The sequence below is a fragment of the Pyxicephalus adspersus genome, chromosome 6, assembly GCF_032062135.1.
Source record: "Pyxicephalus adspersus chromosome 6, UCB_Pads_2.0, whole genome shotgun sequence".
In the NCBI taxonomy this organism is placed as follows: domain Eukaryota; kingdom Metazoa; phylum Chordata; class Amphibia; order Anura; family Pyxicephalidae; genus Pyxicephalus; species Pyxicephalus adspersus.
Window position 1 is genome coordinate 2,703,098 of NC_092863.1, and position 24,423 is coordinate 2,727,520.

The 24,423-nt window shown below is 40.7% G+C and overlaps 1 protein-coding gene across 3 annotated transcripts in view; it reads right to left on the minus strand.

Annotated features, from left to right (window-relative positions):
- The window catches only part of RIPOR3 (RIPOR family member 3), a 72,584-nt gene that overhangs the window by 39,560 nt on the left and 8,601 nt on the right, over positions 1 to 24,423 (minus strand). For 2 of the 3 annotated variants that reach the window (XM_072414150.1, XM_072414151.1), the window contains exon 2: positions 3,109 to 3,227. In XM_072414150.1, the coding sequence (XP_072270251.1) occupies positions 3,109 to 3,212 (104 nt within the window). In that variant the 5' untranslated portion in view covers positions 3,213 to 3,227. Of the gene's footprint in view, positions 1 to 3,108; positions 3,228 to 15,361; positions 15,469 to 24,423 lie in introns of those variants that run through there. The other variant, XM_072414149.1, reaches the window with a different exon arrangement.

A 24,423-nucleotide genomic window follows, 5' to 3' on the forward strand; every position in this document is an offset into this window, starting at 1 on the left:
TATATATATATATATATATAAAAGCTTGCTTATTGGCAACACAGATGTCCAAGGACAGCTGGACATGCACAATCTGCTCTATTCTATAGCCAATTTTACGTTTATTGTTTTCTAATTATTCTATAACCTGCCATTGTCTGGGGGTTCTCATGGAAAGTGCCTGAAATAGGTAAAATGATTTACAGTCCGTATAAATCTTTCTAATACCCTGCTGACGAAACAAGGAGATTCCCTGTGATTAGATAAGATTAAATTCACCAAGATATGTGAATTCCAGTTGTAGCATGGCAGGTTTTACATAGGTGGGTAACAAACACATAAGAATTCTCATAGAGGACAGGAATAAACATATTTATCACTGAATTCTAATTTGTAACAAAACAGGAATTCACATATAAATCACTGAATGGAACAACCCAATTAATCATGGGTTATTGTCTCCTTTAGCTTTTTCCGATAAAACAATTCCTCCTGCCGAACAGACAGGAAGTCTTATCACTAGAACTTTTATTTCATGTATCTGCCAAGGAGTTACATTAGGCTCAAGGCAGGGTAGCAGCTTTCCCATTGACATTTATTTGTATTCTCTGCACTCTCACCACCCAATCAGACATTAAATGCCTACATGTGCTTCCTATGTGAATAGACAGATACAAATCTTCGATCCAGCATGTTGCTTGGCCCCTAGGACATCTAGACAGCTCCTGCCCAGGTTGTCTTATGATGATCTAGAACCCGTTCACCTCTTCCAGTCCCCTTTATATTTCCATCTCTCGTTGTATGGCCTGAGAGCTTGGGCGTTTCCACATTTCATCCCAAACGCTTTCCAACAATGACTTGGAATCTTCTTCCATACATTGTTGTGGTCTTCTACTTTTAGCTAGAAGTGGAAAAATTGTGCAAATATCTCTCTGATTGGCCAGGATCTCACAACTCAGAATTCTTGCCAATCAGCTGTTCGAGCAGCAATAACAAACGGCGCTGAGGTTTTGATCGATTAGCATTCTCAGACTTTGTCCAGCATGATTACATTCCCCTGGCAATATTGCACATGACTAAAAGTCCCAAAACACGGTACACGCATACAATAATCTTTTCAATTGTTTTTATCAGTTATAAAATAATAGGAATTCTGGCTGGATTTGCTCAATCTATTACACACATGAATCAACTTGTATATTATTTATAATCATGTGTAAACGATTCATCAAAGACAAAAAAAAATAAATCACTTTTTGCAATTGGTTGGCAGTTGAATTGCATGATTTAATGAATTGATTTATTTAAAATCTGATCTTTTTTTTTTTTTTTGGGGGGGGGGGTCACATGTTAAAATTGTCCTATGTGTACTAGGCCTTAGAAGGGGACTTACCTGGATTTATTTTCCAGAAGTTTAAATAGATATGGAATTCTGATTTGGGGTCCCATTTCCATAAGTAACTAACAACAAATGCATTTTAAAATACAATACTGAGTAAAAAAAATGGCAAATGTATCAACACAAACCTTAGCCTAAGTATGCATCTTGTTTAAAGTTACAGGTTCCTCTGGGCACTGTGTATCATAAACAAGCGCCTTGTTCTAAATAAAAGCCTGGTTTTTCACTTTCTTTTTTACCCTTTTAGTTGCATTTTAGTGCTGCAGATCTCCTTTATCTTCTTTAAAGCTGCAGTCTACAATGGCAGTATAACGATTCTTAGGGTGGGGATTCCTGATGGTGACAATATTGTGACAAACCAGCACAGGAAACAGCCACCATTTAACAGGAAATGCTAGAAGAAGACCTTTTAATGTCAGAATCACCCGGTACTACCGTGTTTCCCCGATTATAAGGCATCCCCATTAAATAAGCCACCCCCGATTTTTTATAAAATAATTTAAATAAGGCACTCACCCGTGAATAAGACATCCCCCGATATCTGATCCTGTGTGTGTCTCCTTGATGCTGGCTGCAGCGCGTGTCTCCTCCTGGCTGCAGTGCAGAGCGAAACTGAAAGTAAGAAGCCGGCACACGCGCCCCTGCGATTCTGCACCAGGAAGCAAGCTGCTGATCCCTGCCCTAACGGAGTTACCTGCCCTAACGGAGATCTCTGCCCTAACGGAGTTACACTTAAGTACCGGGCACATGAGTGATCATGAGTGACTTTCAACAATAAATGTGTACTGTAGTCTTCTTCATGGAAAAATAAGACATCCCCCTGAAAATAAGACCCAGGTCATATTTTGGCATTTCAAAAAATATAAGACAGTGCCTTATAATCGGGGAAACAGGGTAATTTAAAAAAATGACAGATTAAAAAATACTGGAAATTATTTTAAAGTGGTAAAAGTTATATGGGGTTTTAGTGACAGGGTTTTCATTTACTTTTGTGACCTTTGCATTTCATTTTATCCATCCCTGCTGGATTCTAATGCTGCTGAATCAATGTAAAAATTCTCCTTGATACAAAACATCACAGATAGCTCCTTCACCCCGGGCCAGTTTGTCCCAACGCTGTACACTAGGATTGCAGATACAGTAATTATGACCGTGCTCTGGTTTTTGTCTTACACGCCATCACCTAAAGTTTGCAGCGACTTATCCTATCCATTTCATTTCATTTCATTACTCCAGATCCAAGCTTCCAAGTTGCTCCTCGTACATCAATTACCTAAAGTCTCACTAGACGGCAGACGGATTGCTTTTACAGGCTTCCTGCCGGCCGTCTGCTGCCATACTACGACACCGCCGCACTCACTCTGAATTAAAGCATATCAAGAAAGCATGAGATTCAGAGTTATGTGGCTGCCAGGACGCTCGCCGTACACCTGTCCGGTAAAATGCGGCATTGCGGTAATCTCCCGGATCTTCTAAAGACCCCTGGGAGGCGTGGAGATTTAGGCAGCCTTGTAAAGGTGCTACGGTAGTCACACAGAAGTGTCTGAAAACCACAAAAGTATTAAAGTAATCTGAAAAGGAGACTTTACGATCATGAAACCCCATCAATCAAGGCAGGCCGGATGGTGACCATTTACGCTGGCTTTGCAAGAAAATTTGGAAAGTCTCTAATAGAATCCAGAGCTGCGGGTGTATAGAGAGATGTTTGCGGCTGGTTTTTGGTTACTTACGAGGACTGGCGAATTTGTAACGTGCTGAAGCCGGCAAAGGAACGGCTGCGTCCGACCCCGGCCAGACCATCGCTAGGAGAGGTGAACCTCAGCTTCACCGACATCTTGCCTGGAGCCTCCTGGAAAGATAGAAAGAAATTGTTACCACAACACCAACAAAACTAAAACAACTAAACTTTAGTCTGTAACCTTTAAAGTCTGCATTAACAAATTCCTGACATTTCTTAGAAACGTTCCATATTTTATCATTGGAATCCTATCCTTATGCACCAGTCAGTGACTTTGCCTAGGTTGACACAACGTCATCAGTCTGCTGCAGGCAGAAGAAAGCATTCTTACAGTCTTCCCCAGTAAATAATCAGCCTACAGACTACAGACTACATACTACCAAATCATAAGGTCACCAGGCAATAGAATGCTGTAGGGACTGTTCTGTGTAGGATATTTGTAGATGTATCTAAGAATGACTGTTATAATTCCCCTTTTAAAAAGCCAAAATTTAAAAATGAATAGCTTGTTACAAGAATATTATAAAACTCAGCTTTTGTTTTCAGTTGAGGTCTCCCCCTCCCCCTGTAGTACTTCTTTTGCACCACAAGATGCCCTCACTCTCAATAGTCATCATCAGTAAGTTCACTTCATTTGAACCCAGGCTGTCCTTGTTCTGCCCCAGTCTTTGACTTGACAGTGAGAATAAGCACAGTGATGAGTCCATCTCCCGATAACTTTATTCTCTCCTTTAGCAGCATGCTTTTTGTTGTTACAGACAGTTACACTAGAGAGGAGGCTCAAGTTGAAGTTATTGCATTATTAAAATATAATTTAATGATGTAATAATGACAACAGATCTGCAATTGTGTGTATATCATATCTGGCTATAGTTCAGCTTCCAGCCCATGTAGACGGAACCTCGCAGCAGACATCCATCACAGTTATCTAATGTGGAAAGTGCTCAGACAGACAGGAAAGCCACAAGTGTGATAAAGTCATTTGTCCTATCTAAGGAACAATTATATTACAGCGTGATATCCAGGTTATTGCAGCTGACTGTCTGCCAGCTCCGGCCTGCACAGCTTGTAAAGACATCTTACAAGAGATGAAAGATTGGAAGGGGGAGTGAGACAGGACCAGCGCCAAACCCTACGCAGGCCACGCTGCATCATTAAACAGGCCGAGCTTGGCCGGTCCTCTCTGCAACCCTGAACAGGTTATGGCGACATCTAACCCCAGGAACATTTGTTTCTGATTTTACGCAAAAATCCCAAACAACAACACAGATCACATTTAGATTCCATCAAGTACCCGTTATGGCAAGTTTACATTTTTCAGAGCGAGCTGTGCCGAAAATATTTACAGTTGAGCTATGAGGATGCAGATGTTGGGAACAAATAAATAAAAACTTTACATTCCAGACGCAGCTAAAGAAACAGTTTAGTAAAGGGCAAGCGTGACTGTAATCAAAATATAGCAAAAGACACAACAGTTTTTTTTTTAGTTTTGAAAAGTCATAAACCTATTTTAAATTATTTTTTGCTTTCTTTGTGCAATTGCAGTGATTTTATTTTACTTAGATAGCAATTGGAATTCTACCTTGCTCACCATCAGATATAGTAATCACTTAATCTGGACCAGACTACAAAGCACACATAGCTTTCAAAAGGTAAGATTTGGTAATGTCTTTTATTACTAACATGTATTAACATATAATAATAGGAGGGCTCTTTTCTAGAGTGAAAAGGGTTGGAGACCATACAAGGTTTATCAGATTTTCCCTGGGATTGCCTGGGACATTACAATTCATCCGCTATTCTATGTTTGATGGCTGATTTTGTTCAATTTGCACTATATATTAAGGAAAAAGGGTCCCATGCTGGACAAAGCAAAAGGCTCCATTTATTCCCTCTACCCAACATGAAATACTTACCCCATTAAGCTCTTTGGAGTAAATTCCAGGTACAGAGGCGCGTGTAATTGCATTGTTGGAACTGGCGATTGTCCCAAAACTGTATAAGCCTAGTAATGTGGCCAAGGAGTACTGTGTCACCCAAGAGGAACAAATGTAATTGGCAAAAATCTAGCGGTCCTCCAACATTGTTCACTAAATTAGATCACCAAATGACTGACTGGGGATGACCATTGTGATTTGGAATGTTGGTGGATGGAGCAGGGTGCCCCCATAGAACAGAGCAGCGATGTGTGTACAGTGCTCATTTGTTTTACTGCTACTGGAGATGATCAAGAAAGTCACAGAAATCTGAGATGCGTACATCGTTACACAATCTTCATTTTCTATCTTCTTCTAAAGTCATGCAATATTATCATATGGCTTAAGAGACATTTTTTGCATGCCTTAAGATACACAAATCATAAATTAAATCCTTAGGAGCGGTGGCTGCATTTCTTTTATTTATGTCAATTCTTTACAAGTACAGACAAAGCAACCTCTTGAGAATCCTTATGTCCCGTATCCCTTCCTGTGAGCTAAACTCTAAATATATCTGCCTTTCTATATCTGTAATTTCTAAAACACCTCCTCAGTTAGTTAGGAGAATAAGGAGAGGGAGCAGTCCAAACTTCCTGGTCCAAGGATACAAAGTCTTAAAAAAGAAAACCAATGCAGCCACCATATCTGAGGACTGGTAAACTGCAATATATGAAAAGAATGTTCTTGGATTTGGATACCTCGGGGCTATTATGTCTGTAAATCAGAGCAAAAGCTGCATTCTCTATTGGTTTATTGTCACCTAAAACTAGCGGCATATTTCATAAGCCGTGATTATTTTTCCAGTGCAAACTGCAACAGTGAAAGGGTTAACTGCTGGGGGTCAGAGTATTTAGGCAGAGGCAAGGTATATTTATGAAGTATGTGCTGGGCAGACGATTGGAAGTGTCCACTACGATTTCTGGATGGGAAGCGCATTCATTTGAGATGAAGCATTGATTTGGATGTTGCGCTTGTGCTGGCAAACCACTCCACTTTCCACAGAGGCCTTCCTTACCGCTGTCTGCAAGCTAAGTTATTAGGAGAGCGCACTCCTGAACTGCTAATACATTCAGCATAAATTTTCTGTGACTGGAGCAGAGCGGGCCATTATGTCACTCTTCTAAAAATACGCAATGCTACAGAGCAGGCTGATGTCAAACATTTTGGGAGTTTTTTAACTAAAATCTGCACTTTGTTCTGGATAGGCGAAACCCTTGCCGGCTCGACAAACATTTAACATATGTACCAGAAAGTCATATAATCCTTTCAGTGTTACCATTTAATTGCATATATATGGGGATTACTATGTTGTTACATATGTGTACCTCCTGCATAAAAGTTCTGCATATTGATTCTGTTTTAAGGTTCCATGTACCGGTGTCTTTAGGACCTTTTGTTGCCTTCTAATGGTCACTGCACTTTTAGAGCTATTGGGTTCATCCAAGTTCTTTGGTTACCCTGATGAAAGGAGGTTGTGGTGCCCAAATGTGTTGGATCCTTGCTTCTTTCTGCTCTCTAATGTTTGGTTTGGTGCACCTTTTGGGACTTAATATTTTCCTAAAACAGAAGGTACAAGTACACTTGCAGGGGTAATGTTTATCATAGGTCCAAAAAAGGGGTTATTTTGCATTTTAGGATAATGAATAAAGCCATACATAATATTACCTTACACGCATGAAGTCACCTGCAAATCCACCTAATATTATAGACTAGTGGTTGCCAACCTTTCGGACCTCCTGGACCACAAAAGTCTGGATCGGTGCATGCGCGGGGAGCCATGTGCCACTTAAAGGGGAAGAAACTTCCCCCAGAGTGACGTCATAATGCCAGAACTCAGCAACTCTTCCATCGCAGGATCAGCCCTGCTTGCTAAACATCCTGGGGGACAAATGTGCAGGACTGTGCACATATGGGGGACAGCCGCAGACCACTAAAATTTTCTTGCAAACCACCGGTTGGGGACCGCTGTTATAAAGCCATTCATTCCAAACTCCTCTCATCTGTTTCTAGCTTGTTCTCCCTCAGATTACTTGTCAGGCTGTTAAAGTGATCCCATCATCCTGGCCAATCACAAAAGAATCCAGAAAGTCAAAGAAAAGTCAGAAACTCTTTACCTGCATACTAGTTCCCAGGTTTTTATATATTCAAGCCATACAAACTCTTTTCCATTTCTTTTGCTGTCCCGGGAATCATAATGATCCTGCTTAGTTCAAGTTTCTTATTTTCTGATCAGTCACCTGCAGACACACAGCTCTGTGCAAATGAAAATAAAATTCCCAGCATCACCCCTTTAGCTGTGGAGATTTCTTAGGATAGTTTATAGCTAAAAGGATCCCAGGGGGTGTTTTTCTTGGGTAACACATTTCTATATCCATCTGCAGAGTTATCAGATAAGATGCAAGCGTCTCCAAGATCAAGTAAATATTTGCTGAAAGCAGAATTAAATTGTAAACTGTCCAAAACGACTTCTGATTGCTTATATGAAAAGACATGAAGCCAGGGGTGGAAAATGTCGCGGACACCTGCTGCAATTCAGCTGCACAGGGACATCAATATCCGCCAGGACAGATTTCTAACTGCTGTTACAGCCCTGCCACGTTTATTCCCGCTGTGTCGGCCTCTGGAAGACATTCTAAACACAAACCGCCAACACTCCATGGGAACTTGAACACTTTTGTCATTTCTTTTTTTTATATATTTTTGTGATAAAAGAGTGCAAAAAAAGAATTCTTATGTACCTTGCAGTTTGATCCGACCCATGAGTTCTCCTGCTTTATGTACAATATTTTAATCAAACTATTTCATATATGACCATCATACCTACATTAAATGGCCAATATCAAGTGAACCCCCTCTCCAAGTATTAAGTTCAGTAAGTGGAATGGTTCATACTGCACATACACAGACATTGTACGTAATTGTTCTCTTCCAGCCTTGTGGTCACAGTTTGGTGAGGGTTCCTTTTCTGTTCCAGTATACAAAGCCCCATAAAGACCTAGTTAGACTAGATGGGTGCGAAGGAACTTAAATGTTTTGCATAGAGCCTTGACCTCAATTCAACACCAACTGTAAGCCAGATCTTCTCATCCAACATCAATACCTGACCTCACTTATGCACACAAAACCCCACAAACAAAATCTGGCCGTAACTATTTCTTAGGACTATTCTAAATATTCACATATTTGTAAAGAAGCCTTTCAGTGTGCAGCCTCCTTACCTCCAGGTTCAGGAGTACAGTCTCGGCTCTGTCCTATTTCTCAAAGCAGAACTAAACGTGTGGATAGGGGTGAGCATTCACTATATTTGCAAATATACATACATTAGTAGAAGGTTTCCATACAAGTACACTCTTATCCAGCACAGTGCTTTTTCCCTTGCCACCATCATTTCCATCACTGCCATCTATGGGTGCCTAGGAATCTTTTTTGGCCATTGGGTGACTACTGATCATGTAAATTTTACCCATGCAAGTACAAGTTCCATAGTCCTGGATTATTATTATTATTATAGGTCAGTATGCCAGGGACATGCGTTATTTGTACACTACACATTGGGCACAGAAAGCAAAAAATTATTAGGGACTTTTAATGTCACCCCATCTACTAAACTCGTTAAAATTTTGTTCCACTTTAATGCACACAGTTTATATTATGTCCCCGACCGAAGATAAGTATCTGCATTGCTAGGATGACTCTGGGCAGTCTGGATCTTCCAGATCCTCCAGATAAATCTGATTCCCGTTATGACTTATCATCGCACTGCAAGGTTGTGTCAGGAATATTCCTCATCCTGAGGCTCAGATAGGTCTGCGGAATATCTGCAAAGTTCATCCTGACATATCAACTGTTATCCTTATAAATAAAATGTAAAACCAATGGCAACCATAACAGGAAACTGTAACACAAGCACTGACCACAGTCTGATAGTTACTGAGAATAACATTTAGCCAGAAGTGGTTCCATGTAGCAGGATCTGACTGGGGACCGGGCCCCACCAGCGGGAGTGCAAGGAGGGGCCACTAAATGTAAACACTATAGTAAATATATTTATGGAATAAGAACAGATTCAAGAACCGACAGAACCGAGAATTACACCCGGGGTACAAGACAGGAGAAGTGGTACTGTGCAGAGTCCATACATACAAAATAAGAACAGATAACGATAATGACACCCGGGGTACAGGGCAGGAGAAGTGGTACTGTGCAGTGTCCAAACATACAGAATAGTAACAGATACTGAGAATTACACACGGGGTACAGGACAGGAGAAGTGGTACTGTGCAGAGTCCATACATACAGAATAGGAACAGAGACCGAGAATTACAACCGGGGTACAGGACAAGAGAAGTAGTACTGTGCAGAGTCCATACATACAGAATAAGAACAGATACCGAGAGTTACACCCGGGGTACAGGACAAGAGAAGTAGTACTGTGCAGAGTCCATACATACAGAATAAGAACAGAAACTGAGAACTACACCTGGGATACAGGGCAAGAGAAGTAGTACTGTGCAGAGTCCTTAAATACAGAATAAGAACAATTCTGAGAATTACACCCGGGGTACAGGACAAGAGAAGTGCTACTGTGCAGAGTCCATACATACAGAATAGGAAGAGATACTGAGAATTACACCCAGGGTACAGGACAAGAGAAGTGGTACTGTGCAGAGTCCATACATACAGAATAAGAACAGATACGGAGAATTACACCCGGGGTACAGGACAAGAGAAGTGGTACTGTGGAGAGTCCATACATACAGAATAAGAACAGATACTGAGAATTACACCCAGCACATAGGACAAGAGAAGTGGTACTGTGCAGCTATCAGAACAGCTGAACCATATAGACAGCCCATATACTGGCAGACTGAGGATTAAACGGTCTTTTCGGCACGAGAGTTGAAAATCACACAATGTGTGATAATGGAAACAATGGCACAGCTTGCTTTATTACTCTTTCTGGACATGTCCAAAAGTAACAGTTTCTCGAATTCCTTGGGTTCCCACGCTTCTCGGTACTTAGTTTGTCTGTGAAGTTCAGCTCTGGGATGATGGTTCATCACCCTCTTGAAGAGCAGGACCAAATGGGTTCAGGAATTTGTTTATTATTGGGTAGAATAGTTTGTTCTGATGATACGATATTAAAAGGCATTAACCTCCTGGGTGTTGGGAGAATATCTGTCACAAATTCTGAGAAAGTCCCCAGTTTTCTTGTTTATGGGACAAAACAGGCACACAAGAATTAGAAGAAATTCCAGCAACAGAACACATGAGATGATTTACTGGTAAGTTGGAGAAAGATTTATTAATTTATGATATTTACGTATTTATTAATATATGATACAGCTCTTGGGCACCCATGGCCCCTTCCTATGAGCTGTGTACAGGTTCTGTCATTTTTGGGTCCCATCATGCTGAAGCACCCAAGGAAGCCACCACTTCCATCTACCGCTTAGCAGATGATGATGATATCATGATATATCATGATGGCTATATAATACCTAAAAGCCAACATTGGTTTATGCTGCACAAATTTTTAGATGACAATCATCTGAGCCCCGTAGCCCCGTACTCACCTCTGAATTGGATGGGCCATATGCAACATTTATTAACATTATTCCAAGTATCTGTTTGATGTGCACAAAAATCAAGATTTATGTATCTGGTAACACACTTAAGAAATTGGATTCTAACTTGCTATACACTGGGGGTTGTCACGCGAGTTTCCAAAATATCTAACTGTTTTCTATCATTCCACTGATAAAGGTACAAGGTGATAACAATATATACAGCCCAGCTTTTTTTTTTAGGGTTGGAGAAGTATCATTGAAGTCTGTACCCTCCTTTCCTACTGACAACCGCTCCCTTCATTTCTTGTACGGGTGCCACAAGGACAGGAAGTGACGAGACAAATCACCCAAAATAGTATCGCACACCAAAATTAAACCAGAATACAGAATTTAAATACTTTTCCAAACCTTACATAAAAAAATAAAATTAACCCTAATGGCTCGATGATCTGGATCAATGTCGGATTAATAGCTGGTAAAGGCCTACCAGCCACTTGCAGGTTAACGGTCATAAAAACGCAAGCCAGCGTAGGTCTGTATTATATCACGAGGTCCATTAATGTCTCACACATTTCTGGTGTGCGGTGAATTATGGGGTACCGCGGAGACTAATCAAATAAAACCATAAAAAGAGGAAAAGAAAATCTCATTTCTCACAGGCTGCTCTTTCATAGGGATCCAACGCCAATCCCAAAATTTCATGGTAACAATAGAGCCGTCTCGCTGCCGTTCTGACACCTCCCGGCATTTAAAGTGCCCCAGCATTGATGATATTGCACTTCCAGGGCTTGTTGTGGTGTTGGCCCAGAATTGCAAGATCATTATGCCTCGGCAAAGTGCTATTCTGAGCCTTGTAAAGGGAGAGCTATATTTAGGGATACAGAATTAAAAGTCTACAGCCGTCTGCACAAAGTGGAAGGGGCTGGAAGGAACAATGTAAAACTGAATTCAAGTGTATAGAAAGTGCTTTGTTAAATAGGTTTGAAAGAAGTCTTAAAAGATCCTGTTGGAAATCTGGTGAGCCGTGCTCTTTGCATGTAATGCATTCTTATCAGTTACATTGCTCCCCACAATTCCTGAAGACTACAAAACAACACCCCCTATGACAGGACAAGGTGTTCTATAATCTTGACCACTCTATGGGCCTGATTTGTTAAAGATCTCCAAGACTTGAGGAGATATCAGGGGAGAACCTGGGTGATGCTGCAAAAATGGAATGGATTTCCTAAAATCATTTGCTATAAATTTAAATGCTGGGTTATATCCATTCCAGGTTTTCTGGATCACCCAGGTTCTCCTATAATAATCTTCTCTAGTCTTGGAGAGCTTTGATAAATCAGGCCCTATGTTATGGAGGTATAGAAAGGGAAAATATTCTATATCCATGATCCATGATACCAATGTCAGATTATTCATTTTTGTTGTTTCTGGCGCATTCCAATATTTCAGTATCCCGCAGTATTGCATTACATGCCGTTAAGCCTGCGGAGAGCCCATACACAGACAGTGTGAGCGCTGCATCAGATATAATTACAGCTGGTGACCCCGTTTCCTGACTCCTTCGCCCTGCGGTCATTCTCAGCATCCAGAGTCGCCATTCCGAAAAGGAGGGCATCGGTATGTTACAATATCATTGTACATAATCAGCATTCCCAGTGTCACTGCCCCCCTCAACTCATCCTGTTCTAAAACAACAGCCGGAGGGGGGGCAACTATTTTACTTTCTCCCACCACAAGAAATGTTTTTATATCAGATTCCAGGCCTATTACAGAAAGTAAACCTCCATGACGTCAGGAACAGAATGTTAACTTTTTCGGTGCCAAAACAACAAAATGCAACAGGATACAGCAAACAACACTGAATACAAAAAGAAAATCATACAACACAAAACAAAGCACCACAATGCAAGAATGCAATAAAAAACACAACTAAATAAAGCAAATTCATCAAAATACCGTTTTTATATGCATGCTTTTCCTCCATTTTTAGAAGAATTGTGTATTTATTTAAGGGGAACCAATAGACGTATTAGAGGGAGGTAAATATCCTACAAAGAGAACCTATCACTTTTCCCATTTTGTGCTACATTGCTAGTGATTGCTGCTTTCATTGCCTTTCAAAGTGATTGATTCTCTGCAATGCTAGATATACAACATTGGGGAATGTTTCAATAAATGTCCAAATTACTACTTTATAAACAGATCACTGGATGCATGCTTAATCTGGCTATTTGAAATTGATTCACTACAGAAAACTGATCAGAACACCACCACTGCTAGCTATGCAGCCTTCCATCACTTGCTGCTCCTGCCCGTCCTGAATCAAATAAAAAAATGATGTTTCCTTATTAAAGTATTTTGGCCAAAATCAATTAAAGCTGCCATTATTGATAGGTTTTTGTCTATGCAATGTTCAAATCGCTAATAAAAATGTTGCACAGTGCTTGCCCCGTAATAGGGTGCCAATCCATGTGATACCAGGGACAGCATGGGTGCCAATATTTTATTTTACAATATTACAAGCAGAGATGCCAAGAAAGAACTGTTATGGGTATATTTAGAAGATGTTGGGGTGTGTTAGAACATGAAGACATCTGACAGATGTCTGCAATGAAATGCAATCAATGTACAACTGTCCATCGCCTGTTAATGCCACCATGACAAGGACAGGCGGACTGTACAGCTGGGCATGTACAAGAAATATGTATAGAATGTTGCAGCAGCTGTACAACAATCGGATCTGTGGAATGTAGACAGTGTAAAGGGTTTAGAGAACATTTACCTTTCTCTCCCATCCCATCCCATTACATATTTAGCCCTCATCATCCCTATAGAGGCTCATTAGGCGCTCACAGCCCCCCATTCCTGGAAAAACATTCTGCAGGGTCCACCCAAACTAACACATCCGTGACATTGCTGTCATCTATTCAGCACACAGCTTGTCATTTCCTCTGACGTTTCATATTCCTGTAATAATTCATCGGGAATTCCATGAAAACCGTGTGCTCCCTAACTACAAAAATTTACCAATTCATTGAAATAGCTCAAACTTTTTTTTTTATAAAAGTAGGTGTATACCCATGGCATTGAGATTGTTAAAATACTGTGTACCATAAACAATTGTCAAGTTTTATTGAATAAAATGTAGTTTTACCCTTTTTTGCAATGTTTTACTCCTGTGCTACTATAGCCAGCCATTGGGGTATGCATTTTATAAGGCAGCATTATCCCCTCTCTAAGAAAAGGGCACTGAGAGACTTAAAATTAGGTTACTATTGGGGCCAATCAGTGTCTGTGTTGGCAATATTATTATTAATAATAATATTATTACACAGTATTTATATAGCACCATCATATAACGCAGCACTGTACAAAGTCCATAGTTGTGTCCCTCAAAGGAGCTCACAATCTAATGTCCCCACTATAGCCATATGTCATTAATGAAGTCTAAGGTCACTTTTTTTTATAAGGGGAAGCCAATTAACCTATCTGCTCGTTTTTGGGATGTGGGATGAAACCGGAGTACACGGAGGAACCCCACGCAGACACGGGGAGAACGTGCAAACTCCATGCAGATAGTGTCCTGCCTGGCATTGGTGGCTCCTGTGTCTGCGGGCTGCTGTGATCAGGTCTTCTTTTCCTAGTGTTGACAATGGACAGTGGAGGAGACAGGGAAGAACTACCAGTGCCAGCAAGGACAGGGAATGGCACAAGATTGCTGGCAGCAGGTAGGAGACTGACAATGGCAGCAACCCACGGCAGTAACAGGTGCTTCCACCCATAGCTAACACAGTCCAAGTCCAAGGTATTCATCTTGGGTTTGATGGCAAGTACACAGGGCACCATATTACCTAAGGCTAACCCTAAACCCTGCTGATCTTTGCAACCTCATTAATCCATTTTCTGGCTATGTACATTCCAGTATCAGCTAAATACAATTGCTCTAAATTGGCTTGCTGATAGCGACCAAGCCTAAACAACGTGTGTTAGCATAACCATTTGTAGTCTCCAACAAAACTGCCTGACAATGGAGGGGATCAACTGAGATTCAGTAGTCACACCATAACTGTAAGTGCTTGTTCAAGTCTTTTTAATGGCAAGATCACCAAGTATTAGTTTATTGAAAGCCACAGCAGTTGGTTGCCTTTTGGATTATGTATAAGAAAAACTGAACTACAGTAAGTAGTAGTTGTAGAATGTACATGCTAGCAATCACACGGCAGTCACAGGTGATTCCTCCCATGCCTAACATAGGTGGTTGCATGTCCCAGGTATTGATAATGACAGAAAGCAGTCTTAAATTTAACTCAACACCCTAACGTGTTTGCAGTGCACCTTTCTATCCTTGTTCAGAGCGATTCGTCTTGTATCTGACCCCCCTGTATTGGGTGCAGGTGCTTCCCGTACAGGCTGGGTTTCCAGAGGCATTTGGTGCACACAATTTGGTTTTATATCTGTTGTGGCTATTAAAAAATATATTGAATGAAAGTTTGAGTATCCAGAGTTTATGCTTCAAAGAATCATTGATGGATACTAAGTTACAGCCAGTCGCATGTCACTGTTCCTGTAAGAGGCACAATGGACACTAAGCCTTCTCTTCCAATAAACAAATATACAGGTGGGAGTTGGACACAAGACCCCAATATTCTAAAGATACAGAACTAACCCTCAAGATACACAAATACAACGATCCACTCACCTCCTCTTGACTTGTGGAATATTCTTCCATCATTCCCCACACACAGTGTGCATCCTTTTGATGAGCGTTCCCTGTCAGTTCCACATGGCACTTCTGCCTCTTCCTGACTTTGACAGATAGGAAATGACATGGGATTATGGATGCTAAAATTATTCGCCACTCCTCTATGTGGTTACAGAGGAAGTTTGGCAAAACAGAGATAAACCATTCAGGGTGTTGCCATCCTACTCATAGGTTTATATAGAATAAAATTGCACACAGCCCTGCTGTTAAAGTGTGACTCCCACCACAGCTATTTTATTCCCTTATTTCTTATTAACTCTGAGAAATCCCCCCAATTTTGGAACATGCCCCTTTGGAGTCTGTTCCCATGATATTTTAATGTCTCCCTTATTCTCTCTCTCCATAACTAGTGTTGCCCAGGTTCGATTTGTTTTAGGTTCAGGGAACATTGAAATGAATAAAACTCATCCAAGTCAAGCTGATGTTTGTTTGACTTGCAAGACAAAAATTAGATGGGATCCACTGGGTAAGGAACACAGTAGAAAGCTTTTCTATTGGCTAGCAGTTGTAAGGTGTTTTGTCACAGACAACCACCAGCCAATGGTAAGTTGCCCACTATGTTCTTAAACAACTGTTTCCCAGTCACAGCTGACCTTGGCTATTGCTTAGAAGTTCATCTGCTTGGGTTTCAGCAGATTTTGACTTTGATTTGAATGTTCAATTTAAACTAATTAATGAGGTTGCTCAACTTCCACTGTAAAACTCTAGTAAGGGGAACACACTTCTTATCTGGGTTTCAGCAGAAATTATGAATCCAGTGTGGGAATAAACTTGAACAACATCTCTACCTACCTTTCTGGCCTTTGCAGCACTAGGTCCAAGGTTCAAATCCCAGCCAGGACACTATCTGCATGGAGTTGGCAGGTTCTCCCCGTGTCTGCGTGGGTTTCCTCCGGGTACTCCGGTTCCCTCCCACATCCCAAAAACATGCAGTTAGGTTAATTGGCTTCCCCCTAAAAAAATTGACCCTAGACTACATTAATGACATATGACTATGGTAGGGACATTAGATTGTGAGCTCCTTTAAGGGACAGTTGTTGACACGACTATGGACTTTGTACAGCGCTGCGTAATATGATGGTGCTATATAAATACTGTGTAATAAGAAAAATGGTGAGTCTCTTTAGAATAAAGGAAAGTGGAGTAGATCTTAGCTCAGATGTCTTGTTTCCTGGATGGCATCAACATTTAACAGATCTCACTCCATGATCATCTAAGAAACCACCATGACATGTCACAATAAACAGAAACAGTATCATTTTACAGAGCGCCAGCTTGAGATGATCAGTTTGGAGGAGGCATTTCCTCAGTCTCCTTTCCCCCAGCAATAAGATATTGTAACTTTGTCACAAGATAAGAAACTGATCTGTGTCAGACTTTTGTGACCACTGAATTGAAATCCACATGGTTGAGCCATTGGTCCAGGAAGTGGTGACCCTGGATTATGCCGTAAAAGAGATGGCAGATGAAACATTGTCATGGAGAGTATCTTGCTCTCTGAAATTACCTGAAAATGTTGCAATGACAAATTCCTAAACATGTTGCACCTAACATAAAATATATCAGATGACAGGTTCACTTTACAAGGAGAAATACACAGCATTGTCACCTTCCTTTGTGACATAAAGAAGCATAAAATCCAATACAACCTCCCCACAGTCTTGAGTTTTTACAACAGTGTATATTAAGCCACCAACACCTCTAGAAGTGCTGGGATAGGGATAATGGAGCAGCCACAGGAAAACCAACAGTCCATTACCCGCCATGGTTGTATATTTGGCGCACAAGGTGGGGTTGCGAAGTCTATTGGCTTAGAGTCCAGTCTCTGGGCAGCCATGACGGAGAGCACAGCGATGGCATCTTGAAGATTTGCAGCAAATTAATGTTTTATCCAAAGCAGATGTATTGTTCTGTCTGTGCATTCCTGGGGAGCTATTAAAAAAGACGGGTTATGGAAGCAAACTGCGATGGCAGAAAGGGAGCGAGTCACGAGAACAGCGGGGAAAAGGCAATGGAAAATCCCAGGAATTAAGATAACATAACAGATATTATCCAATGAGAATTCTCATGTTTCTGCCATTTCAACTAGAGATTTTAATCTTGATGTTAGATTTAGGTGTGTTTCACAGAACCGGAGCGCATGCTACTGCCATTAAACTGCGGGGACTCAGATGAGAACGCCCACTGTCAACTGCCAAATTCAACAGCTGAAAATGTATAGTAAAAAGCTTAGAATGGGTTGTGTAACCCTGTTTTTTTTTATTTCAGGTATTCACATGACTATTATCTGCAGTAGTCTATGGAGTGCACATAAGTCTTTCCCTAGTCTTTAGTGCAGAGGAGCTTACACTCTATTGTCCTCATCTCAGGTGTGCACTACCTCAATAGGTGCACCTGAGGAGTGTCAGCTTGCCTATCTCTTCTGAATACTACCTATACTTTTCATTGTCCTTGCAGAATTAAAGCCCTAACGATGGGGTAGTGCCAAGGCCTCCAAAACGCTTTGGATGTTTGTCATCACAATATGTATTTTTAAAAAATAGTTCTGAACCTCATATTAGACTTTTTACTAATGCAGAAAAACTATGGATAGGTCAGATAACTGTCCTATTGAAGGAGGATGTCTCTTTTGGGTGAAGACAGCAGACAAATTGATAGTGGAATCTCTGATAGACACAAGCATCTAATGAGCAAATTGCCAGCCAAGAAACCGAATTTGCCAGCTCAGCTTTTTGTTTTGCCAGTTCAGCTTTAGTTGTTTGCTTTAAAGATTGGAATAAAACATGTAATCAAAGAGAGAGATTAAGCAGGGTTTTTTGGCACAGTGTATTCATAAACATATATATAGTAAGTATAGTAGAACTTAACAATTGAAAGGAACCACTAACCAGTCTAGTGGTCAAATAGAGTAATTGGAGCCCTAAGTAGGTTCTCAATACAGTACAAAATATTCAAGGTTTGAATTAAACCACAATACTTTCTTGGGGTTCAACATAGGCCAAAATAGGCGCTAGACATACAACAACTTGTCAACATATATAGTTATTAACCATACAGAATGTTTAACCATAAAAACATGTTACTCGCAGTACCCAACGCGTTTCGCCAAGTATGGCTTCTTCAGGCCTTCTTTAAAGATTGGCAGCTTCAGTTGTGGCCCTTGTCAACCCAGAGGGCTACATATGTAGCTAGAAAGACTAGGGACATTTTACTTATGAACAGGGCTGAATTTGAACTTTTTTCTCCCCTAGGTAAGCTAGCTTTTGCTCAAGGGGTGAATATGGGAGCAGGGGCCATGATGATAATGGAAGGTTTTGTGGGAGCTATTATTATTATTATTATTATTATTATTATTAATAATAATAATAATAATAATAATAATAATAATAAACAGTATTTATATAGCGCTAATATAATACGAATCACTATACAGTAATAAGGAGGTGCAAATGACAGACAGATACAAACAATGACACAGGAGGAAGAGAGGACCTTTAGGGCAGAACAAGCCCTAAGCACTTTTCTGTATTAAAATGATAATTGTTGTAGCCACAAAAGCAGTACAAATGCCGATCCTGATAACCATGGCACCCTTGGCCACGGCATAGGTGGCCTTGTGACAAATCTGGCCCTGCATATGACGGATATCACGTGTCCCCTTTTTATACTTATGGTCAGTACAAGGAGCACAAAAAGCACAAAAGGGCTGCAGGGTACATTTGGGCACCAAATGTATCAAATCAAATATACTTCCAGGTATGGGGTGATCATCGCAAGTTATGCTCAAAATAGTAAAACGCTTATCAGGCCGCAAAACTTTCCTTAAAATGAATCTGCACACTTTTTTTTCAGCTCAAACTCCAAAAAACATTTATTGCTGTAGTGAGCCTGTGGAAAAAAGACGTTATGTTATCAAAACACAGAAAAATGTCTCGACACTCCCAAATCAAGAATTCCTCGTGTAGAATCGGCCCCAATTTGTAACACTATCTAGCTATACGTTAAGCACTTTGCGGACGACTTCACAAATCAAGCGTCCTTACTGGACGGGATTCAAGCGTTCCTGCGTGAAAACCGCTTTGTTGAGGCTTTTTAAATGCCGACCGCTGCCAGTTTGAAAACATATCAAAAACATCTTCAAGGGGATGGAGATCTGTCCGCATTTTTCTCACACTTCACATGGCCCGTCTGGTATGGGGAGAAAAGGGCTGCCAAAACCATCCATTAAGGTGCGGATACCTTTAAAGAACCCCCCCACCCCCACCCAATGTAAATGATTAGCTGCCAATAACGAGTGGCGAGGCCGCCTTCTGAAAGGTGCCGGGGAAGATGAATACGCTTTGGAGCTGATGGAAAGAGCTTTTGGCACCGCAGAGTTAGTTAAGGCTCTTTAATTATTTTGGCTTGAGTGCTGGAAAAAAAACCACATAAACTGCGTCCTTGTGGAAACGTTTTTTTTTTATTCTGAGTCAGAAAATGCTGCCCTTGTAACTCTCAAGCAGAACATACCTTGCAGGCTGTTCTTATTTAAATACAATAAAAGTCATTTAGGGACCTAGGATGTGCATGAACTGTGTGTCCAGAGGTGGGCACATCCAAAGAGGTGAGTGATTTCTGGTTGGATGGAGCAAAGATGCCAAAACTTTGAGTAAACTCATCAAAGACAGAATCACAGTTTATTCAGTCTCAGACAGATCCATGAGACGTCATAGGAAATTCTAAACCAGGGGTGCCCACACTTTTTTGGCTTGCGAGGTACTTTTAAAATGACCAAGTCAAAACTATCTATCTTTATTTATATATATACCGAGTATACTTTATATTTAAAATATATATTGTTTACCTAGCATAACAGCATGACATGTATGGCACAATACAATTCTGTACATTTTTGGCCATTACCTTACTCCGATGACGTCTTAAACTGAATCAGCAAAACTTGCATAGTCCGGACAGTAGTTGCTGGTAGCCAGCCTCAAACAGACTTCCAAATGATCATCAGTCATGGTGGAATGGTATCTGGACTTTGGATTTGTGCGTGGTAGAGTTTATTTTGAAAGGCAGGGCTCCGCGATCTACTCGCTTCGACCAGTAGATTGCGATCCACGTGTTGGGCTCTAAATGAAGGACTTAGGAAAGCCTTTTCAGGTTGGCATTGTCTTTCTCGAGCCATCAAAATCTACATGCTCCTGTTCCATAAACATGAATGCTCAGGGGGGTCTCTGTGGGTCTCTGTGCTTCTCGGCCAAAATGCAGGCAGGTTAACATCGCAGCACCTTGGTGCAGGCATGCAGTGGGCTGTTGCTTGGTAGGGGTATGCATGTAATAAAATGCCTCAATGAGTATATGTCGGTCTGGAGAAGTAGGAGATTCTAGATTATATTTGCATGCAGACCTCTGTAGGTAACTTTCACCCAATATGAAGCCTCCATGACTGAAAGAACTGAAATCCATTATACCCTGGGACAGTCAGGCTGGGGAGGAAAGGGCTTGATGATGCTGAACATCCTTTAAGCAGAAAATTAGGCTGCAGCTTCTAATGCATAATGTGAGAAACTTTCAGTGTACAGGAGAGGAGCCTGTACAACTGTGCAACACCAAAGGAAAGGCTGGAGGTCAGCTTTAAAGTGAATCAGTGCTTTGTCAACATGAGGTGTCTTTTTTGAGCTGCCTTTTTTTAGAAACTAAACACAAGTTTTTCAGATCCTCGGTACTAAATTTATTTTTAATTTAACCTATGATTACAGTACACGGTCTCTGAGACCAATCCAAAGCACTGCCATGTCCTATTTGTGGACAGGAAACAAAAACTAGATATATTTAGGGCAATGTCAATGTCAAAAACTAGATATATTTAGGGCAATGTCAATGTCAAAAACTAGATATATTTAGGCCAATGTGCAATCGCATGCAGAGATTGGCCACCATGGTCAAAAACCTCGCCAAGAGCTACAGAGAATCAGACTATTTCTAAATGAAAAGTTGTGCAATTATTGTAATTAGAAATGAGTTCTACGATGATTATGTTTGTTCATTGGAGTGGGAGTGAGAGACACCCAACATTCCCATCCCCATTCCAAAAAAGTAGTATTGGTTATTAATCCAGCAGGACAGATTAGGACAGCTAGATAGACGTAAGATTTTTGTGTGTACATCTCATTACATCTAGCAGTGGTGCAGCATGTACTAAAACACTTACAAGATGCCAGAAAATAAAACAGAAAGTTTGCAAAAATAAAAAATGAGCATAAGGAATTTAAACCATTGTGTACATAAAGGGCAAAGTTTCAGTAAAATGGAACACCAAGTAGAAAAGAGGAAAATTCCCATGATCCTGACATTCTCACAGCCTGCAATGTCATGAACGGTAGCGTCAACGCTCAATGACAGATGCTTAGTAAGGGAATTAATCTGCTGGGTTTAGACAGTAAGCCCTTGCGTGTGGAGCCGATGTAACCACGAGAAAGGGTCTTGTTACGTGTACAACTCGCAGTGATGGGAAGGGCTCTCCATCCAAGAGTCCGTGTGAAGAAGGTTTGTAGGGCGGACAGCCAAAAGGTGGTTCATGCCGTCTTCATACTGTTCCATGTTAGTTCAGTTGTATTGGGGTCGCTGACCAAAAAAACTGATAGGATGCCAAACATCACAGATTGACGCAAGAAGATCGGAGGTCTCCATGTGTTTAAGGATCAGGCAATGACTATGCTGGAAGTATAAATTAGAAGTGAACTTAAAGGGTGAGCAATAACACAATTACTGTTTCTGAATCCATATAGTTGGGGGAGAAGTAATATGCAGAAAGCAGGTTCCCCCTAACAATGAAAGAATGTATGAAAGCTAGAATCTAATTTGTTGTTATTAAAAGTCTAAATGAATACAGAGTCATAATACAAAGAAAGTTGAGCAAAAGCTGAGTTCAACCTTAACCTTCTTCTTCCATTGAGCATTATGTTAACCCCTTTACACCATAACCTCTGACCATTAAAACTTTACAAGTCTGCATGAATAAATTCTTAAAGTGTCGATTTGTGCATGGACATTATTACTGTTTTTTTCTTTATTATTGTGCAGGGACATCATGTTTTAACTGTTTATTTATAAATAGTTAGGGAACGGTGGCTCAGGGGTTAGCACTCCGACCTTTGCAGCGCTAGGTCCCAGGATCGATCCCCAGCCAGGACATTATCTGCATGGAGTTTGCAGGTTCTCCCCGTGTCTGCGTGGGTTTCCTCCCACATCCCAAAATCATGCAGTTAGGTTAATTGGCTTCTCCCTAACAATTGACCTTAGACTACACTAATCACATATGACTATGGTAGGGACATTAGATTGTGAGCTCCTTTGAGGGACAGTTAGTGACACGACTATGGACTTTGTATGATGGCGCTATATAAATACTGTATAATAATAATAGGGAACAATCAGGTGACTTGGCTAAAATGGGATATTAGTCTGCTTCAGGAAGGAGGAAGCATTTCCTCTGTCTCTTCTGATCAGACTGCAGCATTGTAATTTTGTACGCTAAAATCTCATTCTAGAAGGTTAATGATGATCCTGGATGGTGTGTATAGACAAAACAGATAATGACATTTAAAAAAGGGAGTACTGTCATTTCTGTAGTTTTAAATACATCTGAAAGTGTTGCAATAACAGAATATTTACCATGCTGCACTAAACATTCTTTTTAAAATAAACTCTGACTTGTACTAATCCTAAATTATTCCACAGAACCAAGCCAACGCCATAACTTTCAGCCATGACGAAACCTCACAGTTAAGGATAAGTGAAGTATCATATAGCAACCATGATCATTAAAATATGAAACAACAAAAAAAATGACTTTCCAGTAACCCCTACAGTAATGATATCACAAGTTTCCATTAAAATGTCCACCAAGAGATGACTCCAACCATCACTCTATCAGGACAACGTAATTCTAACCATACTGGTCCGTACATTCAACAAAACATAAACTCGGCTCATAAAAAAAATCTGTTCCTTAACAAGCGCTCCATAAAGAAACACATGTGAGAGCGTTATGGGGAATTATAATAAAAAACATTCGGCATAACATAGATTTACCATCAAAACAATGGCCTGGGGTGTTTGTATGTTTATTAGAAGGGGAATGCTGGCTGGGAATAAGGCTCATCTGATTTATGTTCTGCAAACCAGACCCCCTTCAGACATAAATCTGAGTTATTTATAACCCAACTGATCCTAATCATTAAAATTCTGACTTTATAAATGAGGAAACGCAGAGAGAGAGAAGACTTCTCATACAATGACGACGAATTCTACAAGAAAAGAGAAAAAAGAGTGTTAAAGGACCCTGTTTTTAGAGTTCCATACACATGCTGTTCAGAATTAATGATCATTAGATAATTGTTAAATATCAGGGGGTGGAGAGAAGTTCCTGGCTTTGCCCAGAAAGAAGAGAGCCAGTGTTATGAAATAACACATTTATTCAACATATTCCCCCCTGAGACTGACACACTTGGTACAGCGTAGTTGCAGCTTTTCTAGGCCGTTCAAATAAAAGTCCCTTGGTTTGGTCGCAAACCAGCTCTCAGCAGCATCTATGACGTCAGAAATGTCCTCAAAACGTTGCCCCTTCAGGTGTTTCTTCAAATTCGGGAACAGATATTAGTCCGAAGGGGCCAGGTCAGGTTAGTAGGGGGGATGGTGGACCAATTGGAAACCCAGGGTGTTCAAACAGACACCATGACTTTTTTGGCCAATTTCTGGGTTTGGAACTTCTGCGGCTGCAGGGACCCGCTGTGGCGCCATTTCTTTGACTGTTCCTTGGTTTCAGGATCATAGATTGGAGCCAGGTTTCATCCTCAGTCACTAACCTAGCCAAAAAGTCCGGTGCAGCTTCAAAATGGGCCAAAACGGCTTTGCATGCTTCAACTCATTCCTTCCTCTGATCACTGTTCCAACATTTCAGCACCCACTTCACTGAAAGCTTGCCATGTCTAGGATAGTGGTGATAACAA